The 21,914-nt window shown below is 40.5% G+C and overlaps 1 protein-coding gene across 1 annotated transcript in view; it reads right to left on the bottom strand.

Moving 5' to 3' along the window:
* Positions 1–21,395, bottom strand: part of HSD17B4 (hydroxysteroid 17-beta dehydrogenase 4) — an 80,440-nt gene extending 59,045 nt beyond the window's left edge. The window contains exons 1-4 of the mRNA XM_070412513.1: positions 21,241–21,395; positions 19,573–19,626; positions 6,156–6,263; positions 4,035–4,094 (exon numbers count right to left, since the gene is read on the bottom strand). Of these exons, the coding sequence (XP_070268614.1) occupies positions 4,035–4,094; positions 6,156–6,263; positions 19,573–19,626; positions 21,241–21,298 (280 nt within the window). The 5' untranslated portion in view covers positions 21,299–21,395. The remainder of the gene's footprint in view (positions 1–4,034; positions 4,095–6,155; positions 6,264–19,572; positions 19,627–21,240) is intronic.
* Positions 21,396–21,914: the final 519 nt, after the last annotated feature.

Raw genomic sequence — 21,914 nt, 5'->3', positions numbered from 1 at the left:
TTATGAGCTCAACCAAACATGACTAGAAAAACAAATATGCTTGACAGGAAAAACAAAGGAATACGTTCAAATTACAAAAAAAAAAATAATGTTTCCAGATTGTAAACATATTGGGCTAGTTTGCAATAATGTTTCTCTCTAGAATTCAAAAATCAACCTCTAGTTTTAAAAACTAGAGGCCCTCGGCCTGGCCAGCAATCAGGGCCCATTGGGGCTGGGCCAGCCAGGCGGGGGGAGGGCCATGGAGGTTGACTAGCCGGGCCAGGGGAAGAGGCCGAGGGAGGTTGGCCACCACCCGCCCCCCATCGGGGCCGATTGGGGCTGGCCGGCCATGGGGAGGAACCAGGGGAGGTTGGCCAGCCATGGGAGGTTGGCTGTGGGAGTGCACTGACCACCAGGGAGCAGCTCCTGCATTGAGCATCTGCCTCCTGGTGGTCAGTGAGGATCATAGCGACTGGAAAGGCTTTTATATATATAGACTAGAGGCCCGATGCACAAAATTCATGCAAGGGACTCAGCCCTCACAGCTGTGGCTTCATCCGGAAGGTCGTCTGGAAGGACGTCTGGAAGGTCGTTTGGCTGTCCGGTCTAATTAGCATATTACACTTTTATTATTATAGATGTGTGGAACTAAACCAGGAAGATTATCTAGAGAACGGTTGACTAAATGACATATTGGAAATGCTTCTTTAAAAATGAAGATTTTTTATTATACAGTTGACTACTGAACAACAGGGGTTTGAAATGCATGGGTCCACTTATATGTATTTTTATTTTCATAAATATACCAGAAAAATTTTTAGAGATTTGCAACAATGTGAAAATCTTGCAGACAAACCACAAACTCTAGAAATATTTTTTAAAAACTTAAGAAAAATTATGTATGTCATGAATACATAAATATATGTAGATACCAGTAGTCTATTTTATCATTTATTATCATAAAATATATACAAGTCTACTACAAAAAGTTAAAGTTTATAAAAACGTGCAAACACAGATCATATGTGGTACCATTCACAGTAGAGAAAAGTAAACAATTGTAAGGATGCACAATTAAATAAATGCATAAAGTTAACTGTATTATATACAGTACTATTGTGATAATTTTCTAGCCACCTTGCAATGAGACCAAGTGTTGCAAGTATCCAATTAAAATACCATGTGAACCTTATGCAGTTTGGCTCAGTGGATAGAACATCAGTCAGCAGACTGAAGGGTCCTGGGTTTGATTCCTGTCAAGGACACATACTTTGGTTGCAGGCTCGATTCCCCTGGCCCTGATCAGGGTGTGTATGGGAGACAACCAATAGCTGTGTCTCTCTCACATCGATGTTTCTCTCCCTCTCTGCCTCTCCCCCTCCCTTTCACTCTCTCTAAAAATCAATGAGAAAATATCCTCGGGAGAGGATTACCAAAAACAAATGCCATGTGATGCTAATCGCTCCTCATGAGAAGTTCCTCTCTTCAGCAAATTGTGTATAGCAGCAAAAAATAATGTTTTCATTTTTTGGTGCAATATGAAGTGCCACTCACTAGTGGTGCTGGAAATGCTCCCAAGAAGCAGCGAAAAGTTATGACATTATAAGAAAAAGTTGAGCCAGTTCTCTTACATCAACTGCCTAAGAGACTCGCTGTAAAAAGCAACAACCTCTCCTCTTCCTGTCCGCAAAGCAGCAACCACATGTGAGTGCATCTCCATCCACGTTGGCCAGGCTGGTGTCCAGATAGGCAATGCCTGCTGGGAGCTCTACTAGAACAGGTTGGGACTGTAACATGACCAGATGCGAAGTGACAAGCAGGCGTTCTCCATTTACTCAGCCCCCCAGGTTTCCACAGCTGAAGTTAGCCCTACTCCTCCATCCTCATCACCCACACCACCCTAGAGCACTCTATGCCTTCATGGTTGACAATGAGAACATCTACATCTCTTGTAGAAAATTTCATATTGAGCGCCCAACCTATACTAACCAGAATAGGGTGATAGGTCAAATTGTGTCTTCCATCACTAAATCCCTCAGATTTTTTTAAAAATATATTTTTATTGATTTCAGAGAGGAAGTGAGAGGGAGAGAGAGATAGAAACATCAATGATGAGAGTGAATCATTGATTGACTGCTTCCTGCACACACATCCCCCTGCTGGGGATCGAATCCACAACCCAGGCACGTGCCCTGAGAATCGAACCATGACCTCCTGGTTGATAGGTCGATGCTCAACCACTGAGCCATGACGGTCAGGCATGCTTCCCGATGATTTGATGGACCCCTGAATGTTGATCTGGCAGAACTCCAGACCAACCCAATGCACTATCCCTGCATCCACTTCCCTCTGGCCACTTATGCCCGAAATCTCTGCTGAGAAAGCCCATCAAGAACGGCCGTCTGTGGCAGAGATCACCAATGTGTGCTTTGAGCCAGCCAACCAGGTGGTGAAATGTGACCCTCACCACGGTAAATACATGGCTTGCTGCCTGTTGTACAGAGGTGACATGATTCCCAGAGATGTCAGTGCTGCCAGTGCCACCATCAAGGCGAAGCTGATCATCCAGTGTGTGGACTGGTGCCCCGCTCGCTTCAAAGTTGGCATTAATTACCAGCCTCCCACTGTGGTATCAGGTGGAAACCTGGCCAACGTACAGGGAGCTGTGTTCACACTGAGCAATACCACAGGTACTGCTGAGGCCTGGGTCGCCTGGACAAGTTTGACCTGATGTATGCCAAGCGTGCCTTTGTTCACTGGTACGTGCATGAGTGAGGGCATGGAAGAAGGAGAGCTTTCTGAGGCCCATGAGGACATGGCTGCCTTTGAGAGGAATTATGAGGAGGTTGGTGTGGATTCTGTTGAAGGAGAGGGTGAGGAAGAAGGAGAGGAATAAAGTTAAAATGTCACAACAGTGCTGCTTTTACAGGGAAGCTTATTCTATTTTTTTAATTTCTTTATTAATTAAGGTATTACATATATATCCTTATCCCACCATAACCCTCCCCCCACCCACCTCCCCAACTCATGCCCTCACCCCCCTGTTGTCTGTGTCCATTAGTTAGGCTTATATGCATGCATATAAGTCCTTTGGTTGATCTTTCCCCCTTACCTCCACCCTCCCCTACCTTCCCTCTGGGGTTTGACAGTCTGATCGATGCTTCTCTGTCTCTGGATCTGTTTTTAAACTTTGAAAAGTTATGGTCTGTTCAGTTGTTGGATGTAGCAGTGCATACTCTCATATACAATAACTGGCCTAGGCTTTAAAAAACACGAAGCTTTGTTGCAGTCCCAACCTGTCCATTTCTCTGATGGGTTTGAAAAAAGTATTCCTTGTCTTAAATTAAAAAAAAAAAAAAGTTGAATTACTTAACATGTACCATAGATTGAGAGCTCTAACTGGGGTTGCCTGCATTTCTAGATAAATGAATCCAGCATAAAGACCATTATAAACAAAAAAAGAAATTCATGAAGCCATCACTGCAGCTACACCCACAGTCATGAAAACTTTGTGCTTTTCGTGAATATCTTTTTATCTTGTATTGAAATGCAGCTTTTATGGGAGTGCAGGATTGCTGTGAGAAAGGCATGGCTACAGACACTAATGTGACTTGAGAAAAAGCAAACTCATTATATGACAACTTAAAGCAAATGGATGGTAAAGGACCTAAAGCTCAAGAATTTAATGGCAAAGGATGGTCTGGTAATTTTAGAAAGAGGTTTGGCTTAAAAATGTCAAGATAATATGGGAAGCAGCTTCTGCCGACCAACAGGCAGCAGACAAGTTCCCAGACACAAGTAAGAAAATCGCTGAGAAGAAAGGATATCTGCCTGAACAGGTTTTTAATGCAAATGAAAGTGCTCTATTCTGGAAAAAATAAATGCCACAAATGACATTTATTAGTAAGGAAAAGAGCACCACGATTTGAGGCAGGAAGGGGTAGCTAACTCTACTATTTTGTTCAAATGCAGTCAGGCATCAGGACTGCCCTTACCTATAAAACTGCTAAACCCCATGCCTTGTTAGTACCATAAAAGCAAAGAAACATCACCTATTCTTCCAAAAGCATCCAGTGCTGTCTTCACAAGCTTCTCTCCTGCTTCCACTGAATCTGAGGAAAGGGAAATTAGTACAAAACTTCAGTAGTATCTCTCAAAATGATTTCTAACTTCTTTTTTTAAAATTTTTATTTATTTTAGAGCAGCGATTCTCAACCTGTGGGTCGCGACCCCTTTGGCGGTCGAACGACCCTTTCACAGGGGTCGCCTAAGACCATCCCGCATATCAGATATTTACATTACGATTCATAACAGTAGCAAAATTACAGTTATGAAGTAGCAACGAAAATAATTTTATGGTTGGGTCACAACATGAGGAACTGTATTTAAAGGGCCAGAAGGTTGAGAACCACTGTTTTAGAGAGAGAAAAGAAAGGGGGAGGGGGAAGGAAAGAGGGAGGGAGAAAAGAAGGTGCACATTTAAACTGAAAAAGCATGTTCAACACTATATACTACATGTGGAAAATAAACCTGTTTTTTAATACTAAACACAAGCAATAAAGCCTGGCAAAAATAGTAGTTTCATTGTTTTCTGCTAATCAGCTGAAGGGAAGGGCTCATATCCCCAGAGTTGTGTGTCAAATGGTCAGCTGTCAACTCACTGTCACCACTGCCTCTTTCTATATTCTCTGCAATCACAGGGGAGGATCCAGGAAACACAGTCCCTTTCCTAGGTCACATATAGTCCTGAGTTAGCTATGTCAAAAAGAGATAATCATCTAAAGCATATCATCTAAAGCATGGAAAAGTAGAAGCCTGCAGAGGCAGGCAATCACGTGAGAAGTAAAACCAACAGCACATCTACCATCGGCTGCAGGCTGAGATGGTCATGGACAGTTTCCCTGACATGCACTTCCTCAACCCTTCCAATGGCTACGTTAGCCTCTAATTCTCTGTATTGAAACCCTCACACCTGGAAAACCTAAAGGAGCTTCAGTTTTTCTGACTGAATTCTGATTGACACAGGTTGCATATCAAAACTAGGGCGGGAGTGGGGGAGGGTCTGGAATTTTTATCTTTATAAAATAGGTTTTTAAAACACCAAAATTTAAATTTAAAAAAAAGAAAAAGGTGAAGATAGTTTTCTAGACCCTTAATGTGGAAAGAAGATACTAAAATGTCTGTTTCATTATTCCTTTAAACCAGGGGTGGGCAAACTTTTTGACTCGAGGGCCACAATGGGTTCTTAAACTGGACCGGAGGGCCGGAACAAAAGCATGGATGGAGTGTTTGTGTGAACTAATATAAATTCAAAGTAAACATCATTACATAAAAGGGTACGGTCTTTTTTTTTTTTAGTTTTATTCATTTCAAACGGGCCAGATCCGGCCTGCGGGCCGTAGTTTGCCCACGGCTGCTTTAAACTCTCAAAATAAATCATATCCTATTTCTTTTCCTCTAAAATTTCCAAATGAAGTCACTGGTAATCTAATTTAATCCCTGGCCCATATAAACAATTTAATTTGCAGAAAAATTAGTAAGTGCTAGCTTTTTAAAGTAAAGCTATTTAAGAAGTTTCCTTACAAATACTATACATTTGACTCAATACATCAAATGTAAAGATTGTATTTGCTGTTTTTCTTGTGGCTTCACTTTAATGCCTAACTTTGACACAAGTATTTATAAAGATAAGAAGTTACATATAGCAAGAGTACTTGTGAATAATGGAATATAGAGGTTGAGTACAGAAAGGGGGCATTTCACTTCTTACATGATATTACTTTTTCTAAATTTTTAAACAATTTCAAAAGAAAAATGTAATGTTATTCTACAGAAGTACATAAGACCTTTTAGCTAAAACAGGTCTTTTAAGAACAAGAACATATTCATATACACATCTACAACAATTTATTGATTATATCATGTGCTCATTAATAAAAAAAATTAAGTAAGCAATAGAAAAGGTAGACATAAAATAATCTATATCAAAAGAGTTAAAAATTCTCACATATGATAGAAAATATGTAGCCAAATAACTTTGTCTGAATTAGATAAAATCTAATTTCATAATTACATTGGAATGCAGAGATATTTGCTCAATGATTATCAATGTGTGCAATAGCATTAGCTGTAGGAAACATTTAAAAATAGTCTAATTCTCTCAAATACCATACCATAGTTGGCCACTGCCTTTCCACCTTTCCTTCTTATTTCTTCAACAACCTTATCGGCAGCTAAGGAGCCTTTACCAACTCCCTTGAAGTCCCCTCCTAAATCATTCACTGCAATGCAAAAACAAACAAACATGGAATCATTTCTAGACTTTCAAAGTATTGAGTTGAAATAAAATTATTAGTATATTTCTTTAGTCATCTGCCCAATTACATCCTATCTCACCCCCATCTTACTGAACACACCATGAGGTATATTCAAAACATGCCTCTCTTTTTGTTTTTAAATACAGACATGAAAAAGCAATAAAAATATTTAAACAGGTTTGTCATAAAATTGCAATTATATAATCTTTTTGTTTTTTAAAAAAAGAAAAAGAACATGATTTAACCCACTTTTAGCAAAAAAGAAAGAATAGGGAAAAACTAAAGATCACTTTTAGAATAAACACACAATGACATTTGTTTACTTCTGGGATTTTCCATTTAATAGTTTCGGATGGTGTTTGACAGCATGTAACTGAAACTGTAGGAAGTAAAACCATGAAAAAAGGGAACTAATGTACACTTAAAAATTTGTTAAGAGGGTAAACCTCATATCAAGTGTTCTTACCATAGTTTAAAAAGAAAGGTTAAAAATACATTATGAAATATCTTCTCTATGTGAAGAAAGCCTTTGTTTACAGAAATGGTGATAAAGAACAAACATGATATTAAACTATTAGAGAAGCAACTTAATAAGTTTTCATATATATACTATACCATAATCTATGATGAAGCAAATAAAACTATTTAAAAAATCAAAATTACATACAGAACTAATTTATCCCATGTTCAGTCACTAATTTATGACTCCGTCTTTATATCTTTAACTGACCACACTTACCAGATAACATCTGCCTATATCCAATTACATAGATATAAATGTTAATTGAGCATTTACTATTTGCAAGGAAATCTACAGAAGAACAAGAGATGAATAAGAATGGTACATCTTAAAGCGTTTATAATCTATGAATACCATAATGCACAATAAATTTTAGCATAAAATAAATAAAGGCCAACATAACTAAATAATAAGGCCAGATAAAGTAAATTTACACAATAATTTAAGGTAAAATTTATGAAATAACATGCAAAAACTAACGAAAAGATACATAGATCAATGCCAAATATTTTTAAAAAAACCACAGAATTTAAGAAAAATACTTGGGACAAAAAATTAATGTGCATTGCAAAATGATCTGTAAGATTTCTTAGGAATATAATAAAAAAATATTAAACAGTTAACCGCCACGATATTTTGAATTTAATTTAAAAAAGTCCACCGCTTGCATCTATAGACACTTATGGTGTACAAATAGTTAAATAATAAATGGCATGATGGCATATACTAAATTTTAAAGTATTTTAATAGCAGTTGATGATTACCACATCTGAAAAAAAAAGAAAATACTTTTTCTTCTGAAGAATGGTTTTGTTTTGTTTGCTTTTTGTAGCTTGGAATGAGAGTGGCAAGTGGTGTTGGGTGGTAAAGATAATACAGAGAAAAAGCAAATGCCTATCCACACGTAAAATTAGCTAAATAAATGTGTTTTTAACTAACTTTTTTTAAGGGAATATGTTTTTCAAAATGTGGACTCGGACATATTTTTTCTAACAATATAGACTTACCATTCTTACTGCATGTAAAAAATAATAAAACCACGAACACAAAATAATAAAAAGAGGCTTACATTATCCCTCAAGAAATTTAAAGAAAGCAGTAGTAAGATTCAAGACTAAATTCCTATTAATTGTTCATTTCCATGCAAATGACCAAAAACAACTAGCAAAAAATATCAAGATTTTAAGACATGAAGCTAACAGTCTTTTAAGAGCCTTTTTAACTAAGCAAGGGAAAGTTCAAAAGCAAATTGGCAAATGCGATATTTAAAGAATTGTTCAATTGTGCAATGAAACACCACCCCCAAGTGGAAATTGGTCAAAGTGCAACCACACAGGTAAGCATTGAGACCAATAATGTGCAGTGAAACAGTATCAGAACAGATTTATTCAAGATAAGTCTCTACATTTGAGAGCATTAAATTAGCACTGACCTCATTCAGTCACCCCACTGTCACCAGAGCTAAATTACACAACCCTAACTAGAAAAGCTGGTTACATGCTGAAGAGCTTGGATAGAAACAATATTAAGATTTTTTTTGCAACTGTACACAAGAGAAATCTATCCATATGTGTGACACTGTTACCACTTAAATTTATGGCTAAAATTATAATAATAATAATGATTTTTTTAAATACCATTATCACCTTATACTGGTATGTGTCTACTTGGCATTTTCAAAGAACCATTATGTACACTGCTGCATTTGCTCTCCACACAGCTTTTTAGGAGGTTAGCATGAAGAGTTGTTCCTTCTTTCACGGGTGAGGAAAGTTCAGGAAAAGTTAGGCAACTTGCCCTAGGCTCCAAGGCTGCATGAAATAGCAATATCCAGACCAGAACTCTGACCTACTACAATGCTACTCTGCTCCTCTAATGCTGTAAGCAAGTTTCTTTTATCCTGAAAAGAAGGTAATTATTTCCACTAAAAAAAAATCTTATTTGTTTGGGGAAGCTATAGAGGAAATGATAAATCAACCACCTCACTCAAACAAATAGCTTTAAAATAGGTAGTTGGAGAAACCAAGATGGTGGCATAGGTTAACGCCAGAGTCTGCTGCCTCAAACAACCACTTCAAAAATACAACTAAAAGACGGAACGGACATCATCCAGAACCACAGGAAGGCTGGCTGAATGGAAGTTCTACAACTAGGAGGAACCGAGAATCAGAGGAGGCGCAGTGCTGAAGTGAAATACTAAGGTGTGGAGTGCGGGCGGTGCGGCGCGGGCTGGTGGCTGCGGGCGCGGTTGTCTGTTTCAATCCGGAGGGAGCCTCAGACTCAGAGCTCCAGATCCGGGCAAGTCTCTAGGGACCTAGACTCAAACGGGAGAAGCAGGACTGTCTGGCTACGGTCCCTCCAAGGTTTGCAGCTGTTGCTGGGACAGAGAGGCAGAGCCCCTGGGGACGGACTGAGAGCAGCCATAACTGCTCCCTCCTCCGCCCTGTTGATCCCGTGGGACCCGCCCCACCCAAGCTCTGCACAGAGGCATTTGCCGGATAGCCTCAGGTAAAGGCTAGATTAGCACCTCCCTAGAGGACACAAGTTCTTCCACTGCAAACACAGCTGATTATCACAGCCAGTCAGCCTGGAGGTCAAATCCCTCTAGTATTAACTATAACAATCAAGGCTTAACTACAACAAGACTGCGCACAAAGACCACTAGGGGGTGTACCAAGAAAGCGTAAAAAATGCGGAGACAAAGAAACAGGACAAAACTATCAAGGGAGGATATTGAGTTCAGAACCACACTTTTGAGGTCTCTCAAGAGGCTTCTAGAGTCTGTCGATAAACTTGATGAGATGTACAGGAAATCTAATGAGACCCTCGATGGTGTGATAAAGGACCATCTAGAAAGTAAGCACACACTGACTGAAATAAAGAATATTATACAGACTCCCAACAGCAAACCAAAGGAGCGCAAGAATCAAGTCAAAGATTTGAAATGCGAAGAAGCGAGAAACACCCAACCAGAAAAGCAAAATGAAAAAAGAACCCAAAAATACGAAGATAGTGTAAGGAGCCTCTGGGACAGCTTCAAACGTACCAACATCAGAATTATAGGGGTACCAGAAGATGAGAGAGAGCAAGATATTGAAAACATATTTGAAGAAATAATGACAGAAAACTTCCCCCACCTGGTGAAAGAAATGGACTTCCAAGTCCAGGAAGCGCAGAGAACCCCAAACAAGAGGAATCCAAAGAGGACCACACCATCATTAAAATGCCAAGAGCAAAAGACAAAGAGAGAATCTTAAAAGCAGCAAGAGAAAGAAACTCAGTTACTTAAAAGGGAATACCCATACGACTGTCAGCTGATTTCTCAACAGAAACTTTGCAGACCAGAAGGGAGTGGCAAGAAATATTCAAAGTGATGAATAGCAAGAACCTACAACCAAGATTACTTTATCCAGCAAAGCTATTACTCAGAATTGAAGGTCAGATAAAGAGCTTCACAGATAAGGAAAAGCTAAAGGAGTTCATCACCACCAAACCAGTATTATATGAAATGCTGAAAGGTGTCCTTTAAGAAGAGGAAGAAGAAGAAAAAGGTAAAGATACAAACTATGAACAAAAAATATGCATCTATCAACAAATGAATCTAAGAATCAAGTGAATAAATAACCTGATGTACAGAATGAACTGGTGATTATAATAGAATCAGGGACATAGAAAGGGAATGGACTGACTATTCTTGGGGGGAAAAGGGGTGTGGGAGATGCGGGAAGAGACTGGACAAAAATCGTGCACCTAAGGATGAACATAGTGGGTGGGGAGTGAGGACGGAGGGTGGGGTGGGAGCTGGAAGGAGGGGAGTTATGGGGGGAAAAAAGAGGAACAAATGTAATAATCTGAACAATAAAGATTTAATTTTTAAAAAAATAAAATAAAATAAAAAATAAATTTAAAAAAATAGTAAAATAGGTAGTAAAAATGATAAGATGATGATAGTTAAGGACAGTATTTTCAATTGAAACCATCAAAATATCCCAAAATGTGATATACTTGTAAATTTTCATTTATATTTCTTACTGTTTTGCTTGTTTAAGTCACATTTTTTGGAGTGTTTATCCTTCTTACAGATTTTTAAGTGTACTTTATTTATAAAATATTTTAATTACATGCTATATGTGTTGCAAATCATAAATTACTTTATTAAAATGTTGAGAGAGGTAATATCTGAACATTAATATTACTTGATGGTTTCACTTTACTGCTTCAATTTATTATAGTAGTTCCTTCTTTTTTTGCTGTAGCTCAATGCGGCTACATTATCAAGAGGAATGATATTAAATGCTTTATATTTGAAAAGTGCTTTATAACTATCTTTACACATATTCACGTTCATATATTTATTCAATTCAAGGGTTTGTCATCAAATGAGTTATATCTATTACCAATGGCATATCTATAAACTATTTTTATTTCCAAAGTGTTGGGGGCCAGATGTAAGCTGGCAAGGTCCTTGTACCTGAAGGGGCTAGCAAGGCTGGGACCCTTACCCACAGAGTTTTCCCAGACTTGTTTGGATGGCGGTTATCAGTAGAATAAGAGCAACCTTTGTAGAATGAGAACAGCCTTTCATGGCTTACCAAGAAGTCTGTAACTATTTACTGAGATATACTGTACTGAGAGCTTGTCCTTCTGCTGTGTCCCTCCCTTAGAGATTAAGAGGAACAAAGAATACATTCCTCTTGACAGACCTCCTATTCAGTGTGCTGTGTATAAATAGGATTGTGTGACTAATAAAGTTGCTTCAGTTCCTCGAGAACTGGAGTCCTCCCGATCCCGCTTTCCTGTCTTTCTTTCTTTTCTCAATTCCCACCTCCCTGCCTCAGCCTGGCTCAACCTTGTCAGGCTGGCCCTGACACCAAAGTAAAACTATGCTTCCAATTCTACATAATTGGAATAACTTTTATATGTATTGATAGGTAAGACATCCTTTGTACTAGGTAATCCAAGAAGTGTATAAAAAGATAAGGCCCTAACCGGTTTGGCTCAGTGGATAGAGCATCAGCCTGCGGACTCAAGGGTCCCAGGTTCGATTCCAGTCAAGGGCATGTACCTTGGTTGTGGGCACATCCCCAGTGGGGAGTGTGCAGGAGGCAGCTGATTGATGTTTCTCTCTCATCGATGTTTCTAACTCTCTATCCCTCTCCCTTCCTCTCTGTAAAAAATCAATAAAATATATTTAAAATTTTAAAAAAATGAAAAGATAATAAGGGCAATATTATATTATAAAAGTATTTATTTTTTGGAGAAGTTACTTACTTTTTTTTTTTTGGCCCACCTCCTCAACCCACTTCCTCTCTGCCAACTGTTTTCTTTTTTTTTTTTAATTTTTTTTTTAAACATATTTTATTGATTTTTTACAGAGAAGAAGGGAGAGGGATAGAGAGTCAGAAACATCGATGAGAGAGATCGATCAGCTGCCTCCTGCATGCCCCCCACTGGGGATGTGCCCGCAACCAGGGTACATGCCCTTGACGGGAATCGAACCCGAGACCCTTGAGTCCGCGCAGGCTGACGCTCTATCCACTGAGCCAAACCGGTTCAGCGGTTTTCTGTTCTATGAGTATGTTTTGTTAGTTCATTTATTTTCTTTAGATTTCACAGATAAGTAAAACCATATGGTATTTGTCATTTTCAGTCTGATTTCACCTAGCATAATACCCTCTAGGTTCATCCATGTTGTCGAAAACGGTAAGATTTTGTTCTTTTTGTGGCCAACTAATATTCCATTGTACATAGGGGTGAACAAAAGTAGGTTTACAATTGTGAGTATGCAAAGCAGAGGCTATTACTTTGAGTTTTTAAGAAATGCAAACTCAAAAAGTCCCTTTTTACACATCCTCTATACCAGTGATGGCGAACGTGTGTCAGTGGTGACACGTGAACTCATTTTTTTGGTTTATTTTTCTTTGTTAAATGGCATTTAAATATGTAAAATAAATTATCAAAAATATAAATCTCTGTTTTACTATGGTTGCAAATATCAAAAAATTTCTATATGTGACACGGCACCAGAGTTAAGTTAGGGTTTTTCAAAATGCTGACACGCCGAGCTCAAAAGGTTCGCCATCACTGCTCTATACCTATCTCTCCCACAGATAACTGCATTAGGCTGTTCCTTGGATGTCCTTCTAGACATTTCTGTTTGAGGACATTTTCCCACTTTTTAAAGTTAATTTTGAGAGAGAGAGGAAGAAAGAAGGATAAAGAGAAACATCGATGTAAGAGAGAAACATTGATGTGAGAGAGAAGCCTCAATCGGCTGCCTCCCACATGCACCCTGATCAGGGACAAAGTCCGCAACCTGGCCAAGTGCCCTGAGTGGGAATCGAACCAGCAACCTTTTGGTGCACAGGACAACACTCCAACCAACTGAGCGACACCAGCCAGGGTGATTTTTCCCCATTTTGATAGTTTCCTATAGTGAACAATAGCATTAAGAATAATTTCATAGGTCCTGGTTGTGTAGCTCAGTTGGTTAGAGCATCGTCCAACTACACCAAGGTTGAGGGTTCAATTCCTGGTCAGGCCACATACAAGAATGCATAAATGAATGCATAAATAAGTGAAATAATAAATTGATGTTTTTATCCTCTCACTCTCCATCCTTTCTTCCCTCCCTCCCTCTCACTCTAAAATTAACAAAATGTTTTTTAATTAAAAAAAGTATAATTTAATTGATTAAATATATTTTTATTGATTTAAGAGAAAGGGAAAGGGGGAGAGAGAAACATCAATAATGAGAATCATTGATTGGCTGCCTCCTGCAGGCCCCCCACTGGGGATCAAGCCTGCAACCCAGGCATGTGCCCTTGACTGGAATCTTCTTGTGTCATAAAAATTTAACTTATTCACTCAATTGGCATCTATGTTCTAATCAATTACTAAGCAAAGCACTTTCCTTACACTTGAAGAGAATGCACCAGGGCCTAAGGCAGGCCCTTTTCTCTAAGCAACTGTAAAAGAAACATGTTGCTTACACAAGCAAGACCTCAGGCTCACTTTGACATATCTGGTTCATGAGCACAGCGCCTGCATCGGTTCCTTTCTTTTCCCTTTACAAAGGGCTTTCATTTTTTGTGTCATTTAATCTCCACCATAATCCTGGAAGTTAGGTACGGTGGCTACTAATATTCAGAGGTCACGTAGTTAGGTAGCGGAGCCAGGATTTGAAGCCTGACCTAACGTCACAGGCAATTCCCTTTTACCACTACAATTCACCTTCCAGCTATCACCATCACACAGCAGTTAAAAACACGGGCTCTGATCAGACCACATGAACTTCAGACCCACCTTTACCAATTTTGTAACTGCAGTAGAGAAAAGAAAGCATGTCAATCTTACTTTTAAAAACTGAACTTCAATCACTCAAAGGTGTTACTTCTCCAGTTCAAGAACAGAAAACATTCTGCCTTTCTTACTATCAAAGAAAAGGTCCTTCTTACTGAACACTTCAATCACTGCATGCATGCCCTCACGATAAAACTCATTATCAGGAAACTGGGTACGGCTCACCTACTGAGGAAACCTCAAAACTGTTCCATTTCCAATATTTTCTTCAGGTTCGTGCAAACGTTTTCTGAAAGATACAATTTCTACAAAACCAGATGACCCTTGTTACAATATAAAGCAAAGGCTTAGCAGTCTTATATCCAGATTTAAATCTCCCATAATTTTACATGACGGAATATAAAATGTAGCAATCCTATTAACATGAAGTTAGAGAGTATCTTCAGTGATGCCCGGGACTTTGGGCGTGGCCAGTGATTTTCTTTGGCCAATGAAATGTGAGTGGAAGCGGCCTGCCTCTGAACAGAAGCTCTCAGAGCCACCAAATGGATCTACTGTTGTTTTCCCTCTGTCCCAAGAGCCATGTCCCAGATGGAAGCTGCTCCTTTGGCTGGGATCCTGAAATTAGGAAGACACACAGAGCAGAGACACAGCTGACCAGAAGATGAAAGGTCACATAAGCATGAAATAATAATCCTGTTATTGTAAACCATTTAAATGAGCTTGTTAATCCAGCATAAGCCAGCAAAAGTTGATTTGAAGCAGTGGTTCTCAACCTTCTGGCCCTTTAAATACAGTTCCTCATGTTGTGACCCAACCATAAAATTATTTTTATTGCTACTTCATAACTGTAATGTTGCTACTGTTATGAATCGTAATGTAAATATCTGATATGCAGGATGGTCTTAGGCGACCCCTGTGAAAGGGTCGTTCAACTGCCAAAGGGGTCTCGACCCACAGGTTGAGAACTGCTGATTTAAAGGCTAAACAAGCTACTCTATTTCTTAAGGTCTTGCTTCTTACTGGCCTCGGAGCTAGTCACAGATTTTTCTGAAAACAAGATTCTCTGATGTCATAACATCCTAGGTTGGTTTATTCCTCTTTAATATATTTTGCTTACTCAGGTTTAAAAAAAATGCTGAGCAGAAGAAAAAATTTACAGGAGAAATGTTAGCACATGTGATGCAATCTAGAAGCAGGGTATCTGTTTTTAAAAAACTAAAGTAGAGAGTGGTGTTGATTAGGAAAGAGCACAACCCATTTATGCCTAGAAAGTTCACAGGTAAGTCACAGACTTAGAAGTGGAACAAATCAACATCCAAAAGTTTCACATAGACTGACTTCTCCCCTAAACCAAACTAAATCTGGCGCTCTCAGCCAAGACTGGCAAATATTTTTCCAAGACACACATTTTCTACCTTCTTAGACTTTCACCAGCACCTGCTGCAATACCATCTCTAAGGCAATGACAAAATAAACAGACACGCTGTCCCTGTTTACCTTTTAGAACTTAAAAACTCCTAATCAAAATTTATCAAAGGTTGCAAATATAGGAAAGCTGATCCCCACAAAAACACACTGCTGTAAACTTTTCATAAAACAAGTTTATAACCTAAAAAATTTATCTCAGTCACAACAAAAAAGAAAACAGAAATTTATTCAACCAATCTCAAAGACACACCAGCCCCTGCCCCCACCCCCCCAAAAAGCCTATGTCAAACAATAAAAGAACCAATGAAAAAGTAGCTTCTTTGCCCAAAGCAACATTCTAGGTCCTTTAGAAGATACAGAAGATAAAACGAGGTCCTTGCACTTACAGATTTGAGTGGAACAGATGAAAATAAAAAGTTATACGGTAAAAATATTTTTTAAAAAACTGCAGGAGAAACCAAGATGGCGGCATAGGTAAACACTGGAGATTGCTGCCTCGCACAACCACTTCAAAAATACAACTAAAAGACGGAACGGACATCATCCAGAACCACAGGAAGGCTGGCTGAGTGGAAATTCTACAACTAGAAGGAAAGAGAAAAGCATACCGAGGCTCAGAGGAGGCGCAGTGCGGAGGTGAAATACTAAGGTGCGGATGTGCGTGCGGAGCCCGCTGGCGGCTGAGGGCTCGGTTATTGTTTTCAATCGGGAGGGAGTCTCAGGCTCTGAGCTCCAGTTCCGGGCGAGTCTCTAGGGACTCAGACTCAGGCGGGAGAAGCGGGATTATCTGGCATCGGTCAGAAACCGAGGGCAGCTTTCTCTCCAAGGAGCTTGCAGTGATTAATGGGACACTGAGAAGCAGAGTCTCTGAGGGCAAGACTGAGAGCAGCCACAATTGCTAACCCCGCCCTGTTGATCCCCTGGGACCCACCCCGCCCAAGCCCTGCAGGGAGACTTTTGCTGGATAGCCTCAGGCAAAGGCTAGGTTAGCACCCCCCTAGAGATCCAGGAGCCAGGAAGCCCAGAGGTCAGAGTGGGACTATCCAGTTTGCAGCTCCCTGGAAACATAAAAGACACACTCAGGGGGCAGACTCAGTGAGTACCAAAGCCCCACCGAAGCAAGTCTAGCCCCAGAGGGGTGTCTCCAGCACAGAAGTTCTCCCACTGCAGACACAGCTGATCCTCACAGCCAATTGGCCTGGAGGTCAATTCCTCCCAGTGATAACTACAACAATCAAGGCTTAATTACAACAAGACTGTGCACAAAGCCCACAAGGGGGTGCACCAAGAGTGTATACCTCAGGTAATTAGGACACTTAGCACAGAAAGACACTCTATCGACACAGCGAAGCATAAAAAATGCCAAGACAAAGAAACAGGACACAAACGACAGAATTGGAGGAAAGCAAACTGCTGGATATAGAGTTCAAAGCCACACTTTTAAGGTCTTTAAAGAACTGTTTAGAAGCCCTCGAAAAGACTGGTAAGACCGCCGATAAATGTAGTGAGATCCTCAAGAAATCTAATGAGACCCTCGATGTTGTGATAAAGGACCAACTAGAAATTAAGCATACACTGACTGAAATAAAGAACATTATACAGACTCCCAACAGCAGACCAGAGGAGCGCAAGAATCAAGTCAAAGATTTGAAATATGAAGAAGCAAAAAACACCCAACTGGAAAAGCAAAGTGAAAAAAGAATCCAAAAATACGAAGATAGTGTAAGGAGCCTCTGGGACAGCTTCAAGCGTACAAACATCCGAATTATAGGGGTGCCAGAAGATGAGAGACAGCAAGATATTGAAAACCTATTTGAAGAAATAATGGCAGAAAACTTCCCCCACCTGGTGAAAGAAATGGACTTACAGGTCCAAAAAGTGCAGAGAACCCCAAACAAAAGGAATCCAAAGAGGACCACACCAAGACACATCATAATTAAAATGCCAAGAGCAAAAAACAAAGAGAGAATCCTAAAAGCAGCAAGAGAAAGAAAATCAGTTACCTACAAGGGAGTACCCATATGACTGTCTGCTGATTTCTCAACAGAAACTTTGCAGGCCAGAAGGGAGTGGCAAGAAATATTCAAAGTGATGAATACCAAGAACCTACAACTAAGACTACTTTGTCCAGCAAAGCTATCATTCAGAAGTGAAGGCCAGATAAAGAGCTTCACAGATAAGAAAAAGCTAAAGGAGTTCATCACCACCAAACCAGTATTATATGAAATGCTTAAAGGTATCCTTTAAGAAGAGGAAGAAGAAGAAAAAGGTAAAGATACAAATCATGAACAACAAATACACATCTATCAACAAGTGAATCTAAAAATCAAGTGAATAAATAATCTGATGAACAGTATGAACTGGTAATTGTAATAGAATCAGGGACATAGAATGGAATGGACTGACTATTCTTGGTGGGGGGAAAGGGATATGAGGGGTGAGGGAAGAGATTGGACAATAATCGTGCACCTATGGATTAGGACAGTGGGAGGGGAGTGAGGGCGGTGGGTGGGGTGGAACTGGGTGGAGGGGAGTTATGGTGGGAAAAAAGAGTAACTAATGTAATAATCTGAACAATAAAGATTTAATTAAAAAATAAATAAATAAATAAAAATAAAAACTCACACGCTCTGGTGCAAAATAAATAAATAAATAAATAAAATAAAAAAATGCAATATAGCCCTGACCAGTTTGGCTCAGTGGATAGAGCATCGGCCTGCAGACTGAAGGGTCCCAGGTTCGATTCCGGTCAGGGGCATGTACCTTGGTTGCGGGCACATCCCCAGTGGGGGGTGTGCAGGAGGCAGCTGATCGATGTTTCTACCTCTCTATCCCTCTCCCTTCCTCTCTGTAAAAAATCAATAAAATATATTTTTTAAAAACTGCAATATAAAAGAAGAGAAAAAACAGTAACAACATGTGACATTACGCCATGACATGAAATATATTTAGGAAAACCTGGTAAAGAAGACCTAAACTGTACACCCACTAGCCAAATACAGTGTCAAAATGTGTCCTTGCCACAAGAAGCAGATCGGATTAACAGACATGGGCTATGACCTTAAACAAGAAACACCCAAAGTCTCTGTGTCCTCTCCATAAACATTGGTTACACATCCCCAGTGAAGGAACATAATATATTCAATGCCCTGCTTAGGTTTTCTTTCTTTAGAAAATCTGGTTGCTTGCTTACTCTTTTGTTATGTCTCTATAAACAAATGAGGGGAAATTTATCTCTATGTAAGATATAAGAAAACTGGGATTGGGAAGCCAACAATTTTACCCCAGAAAAAGATACAAATAAATATCGGGCCATAACATTTGCCCTACCCACCTACCCTGCACTGAGCACTTAGTTATTCCCCACAAAGACTTGGATATAGACAATTCTGCCCCTGTGTTTACACCACGACCAAGTACATCAGGCCAGTCCACACCACTTATATTACAAAAACCTCCCACCTTTTGAGATTCTTCAATGCAGCACCTTCCAACTTACCCCTTATAATAAATCTCAAGCTAACTACCCCTTCAATAAAAATTTTTAAAAAACTGTTGTAAAAAGCTTCCATGTGAAAAACTTTGATTAAAGATATGTTTAAAAAGAACAATATACTTTGGATTCCCTAAGTCTAAACTTCTAGTTCTCCATATGCATTTATTTCTTACTCTTAGCAATGTATTTACACTTAGAGATTTATCTTGCATGAGCCTTCTATCTCAAAAAATGATAGCCCACAATATACCAAATGCAATAAATTCCTTTCATACCATGAATGGCATCCCATCCTTATCAATTCTGTTAAGTTGCAAATTCTGTGAAAGTAGTTTACTTTAAAATGTAAGTTATAAAGTCAGCCTCAAGGGGAGGGAGGGATTTTTGCTGGCAGAAGAAAAGATTAGTAATGAAATTTGACCTTGACACATTAGTGATATAAAGACAAACGTGGCTGGCTGGTGAAGACTGTCGTACTTTAGCTGCCAGCTACTGATTAAAAAGAAAAAAAAAAGTCAACTCACCAACAACTGATGCACCTCTTTCTGCAAAAGCCAGAGCATAGGCTCGGCCCAGTCCTAATGAAAAACAAAACAATAAAAAAGTTGAGCAAATGTTAGGGTAAGTTTTAGTCCACTCAACTCAATCCCTATTTTAAAGTAGCCATGAGCAACTAATTATATTATGTCTTCATTAGTACTCTCAACCTGTATTTCACCCTCTTCTACTTGCAGAGGTTAAAAAGCTTAAAACTGTATTTTCTACCTTTTCTACCTATCATTTCCTACCATTCTACCTGGTTGCTAGGATGCTAGACAGGAACTGGATTCCACCATTAAACGCATTTGCATGAAATCTGGAAAGTGGAAATGAGGCAGAGGCCACCTTACTGTGACTTCTAGCTGTTGCTGTTGGTTAAGGAGCAGATTTCTTGAAACTTCCTAGGTATTAAGAAACCGTGGACGTAGTGGCAACTTCTTACCCTAGCTCCCTAAATCTGGATGGTAGCTTCCTTGTTCTACATCCCTGGTATCCAATGAGGCTGCAGCAGTTTAATGGCAGCCTCACAGGTTGTGGCTCCTAATGGGCCTGCTCAGTATTGTTCCACCAGTCATTCCAGGAGGAACTGCCTAAAATACAAAGGGCTACGTTAAATCCTTTCCTGCTTCAAATATCTGGCGATTCTTAAATACTGCACTGGACTTTAATGACACAATCACCAATTACATATTTAATTCTCAATTAAATAGTAATTAAATGTTTAATTCCAGCTCAAAGATATAAGGTATAAATGTACACATTCAAAAATGAATACAGGTTTTACAGGCATAGAATATCTCGGGAAAAATATATAAGAGGCTGCCAATTAGTGCTAGCATCCAGGGCTGGGCAGAGCGGGACTGCTCAAGATTTCATCACGCTACTCAGAATAGTGCACAATGTTAAACTCCTGAAGTTTCTTTCTAGAACTTTCCATTTAACAAATTTTTGGGTCAACGGTAACTGAAGTCACAGGTTCACTGGGGACTAGTGCAGAGTGCTTGGCTCGATAAGTATGCAAACTTAACGAGGACTCTTAGATGCCTCTTTAAAGAAGGCCCTCTCGGGAATGAAAATCAGAGAGCCTAAAGCCATGGGACAGAGGAAAGTGACCGCTAAGTGAGGGACTTTTCGGAGGCAAGGAACTGACAGCTCCACTTCCGGGGCGGGGGCGCCCCCAGCCGCTTTCCCGCAACTTTAAAGACCTGAGTGAGGCCCGAGAGTCTCAAGGCAGAAGAGCCGCCCCTGATGAGCAGAGAGGAGCTCAGTTAGGACTTTCACCTCGTTCTGCAGCCCGCAGCCCAGCCCCGCCTCCCTCCTCGCGCAACTCTGGGGCCACGGGCGGCTGCACAGGGCGGGACGGGGACGGGGCTGCAGCTGACCGTGTGGGTAGGAGTTCGTGGCCCCCCACGCACGGCCGCCAGCCCCACCTCTCTCTCCCTCCACAACAGACTCGGTGTCCCGACAACAGCAGTTCTACGTCCTCTGCCCCCATCCGACCGCGTCCAGCCCCTCGCTCCCCACGCTGCTTCCCAGGCCGCTCCTTCCCCGACCCCACCCCGCCGCCCACAGCCCCATCCTGAGCCCGGACGGCAGCTGCTCCCACGCCGCGACCCCAGGGAGTGCGTGCCCTCCAGCCTTCGCGTGCTCACCTCCCCCGGCGCCGGTGACCAGAACCACCCGCCCGTCGAATCTCAGCGGCGAGGCCATGAGTCCAACCTGCAAGACACACAGAGACACAAGCAGAACCTCCGGAGCTCAGACTGCGGGACAGGGAGGAGACGGGCAAAGAGGAGGCGGGTGCGAGTGACCTGCCAGTTTCTGGGAAGGAGACGGACGCCGTAGTTTTCCAAGTGCGCCTGCGCGGAAACCCTTGGCCCTCTGGGAAATGTAGTCCAGCGTGCCTCCAGCGGGGAGGTGGCGGGGAGAGTCCAACCAAGAGGCTTAGGTTGAAAGCCCGTTTCTGCTGCACGAATTAGTAATAGGAGCTGCTGGAACTTGTGTGGTAAAATAGCTGACTTGGCACCTTGAGTTTATTCATTCACCCGTTGTTTTGTCATACACTCAACAAACGTTTTCTGGATTTAGGAGCTAGCCTAGAGACATAGGACGCAGCCCCTTTCCTTAAGTAGCTTTCAAAAGAGCCTCTAAGAAGGAATGGCATCCTTACCAATGAGTGAAGATGCCTCAGAATGTAATCTCTGGACCTCCTGCATGAAGTTCATCTGGGAACTGTCAAAAATGCATAGTCGTGGACCCCCACGCTGATCCCCCAAAACAGAATCGCGGGACCAAAAAAAAATGTTAACAAGTGTCCCTAAATGAT

Source organism: Myotis yumanensis, unplaced genomic scaffold (genome assembly GCF_028538775.1).
Source record: "Myotis yumanensis isolate MYYU_CA2020_CCGP unplaced genomic scaffold, mMyoYum1.0.hap1 SCAF_4, whole genome shotgun sequence".
NCBI lineage: Eukaryota > Metazoa > Chordata > Mammalia > Chiroptera > Vespertilionidae > Myotis > Myotis yumanensis.
Note: the sequence above shows the minus strand (reverse complement) of the source record. Positions and strands in the feature narration are given on the sequence as shown.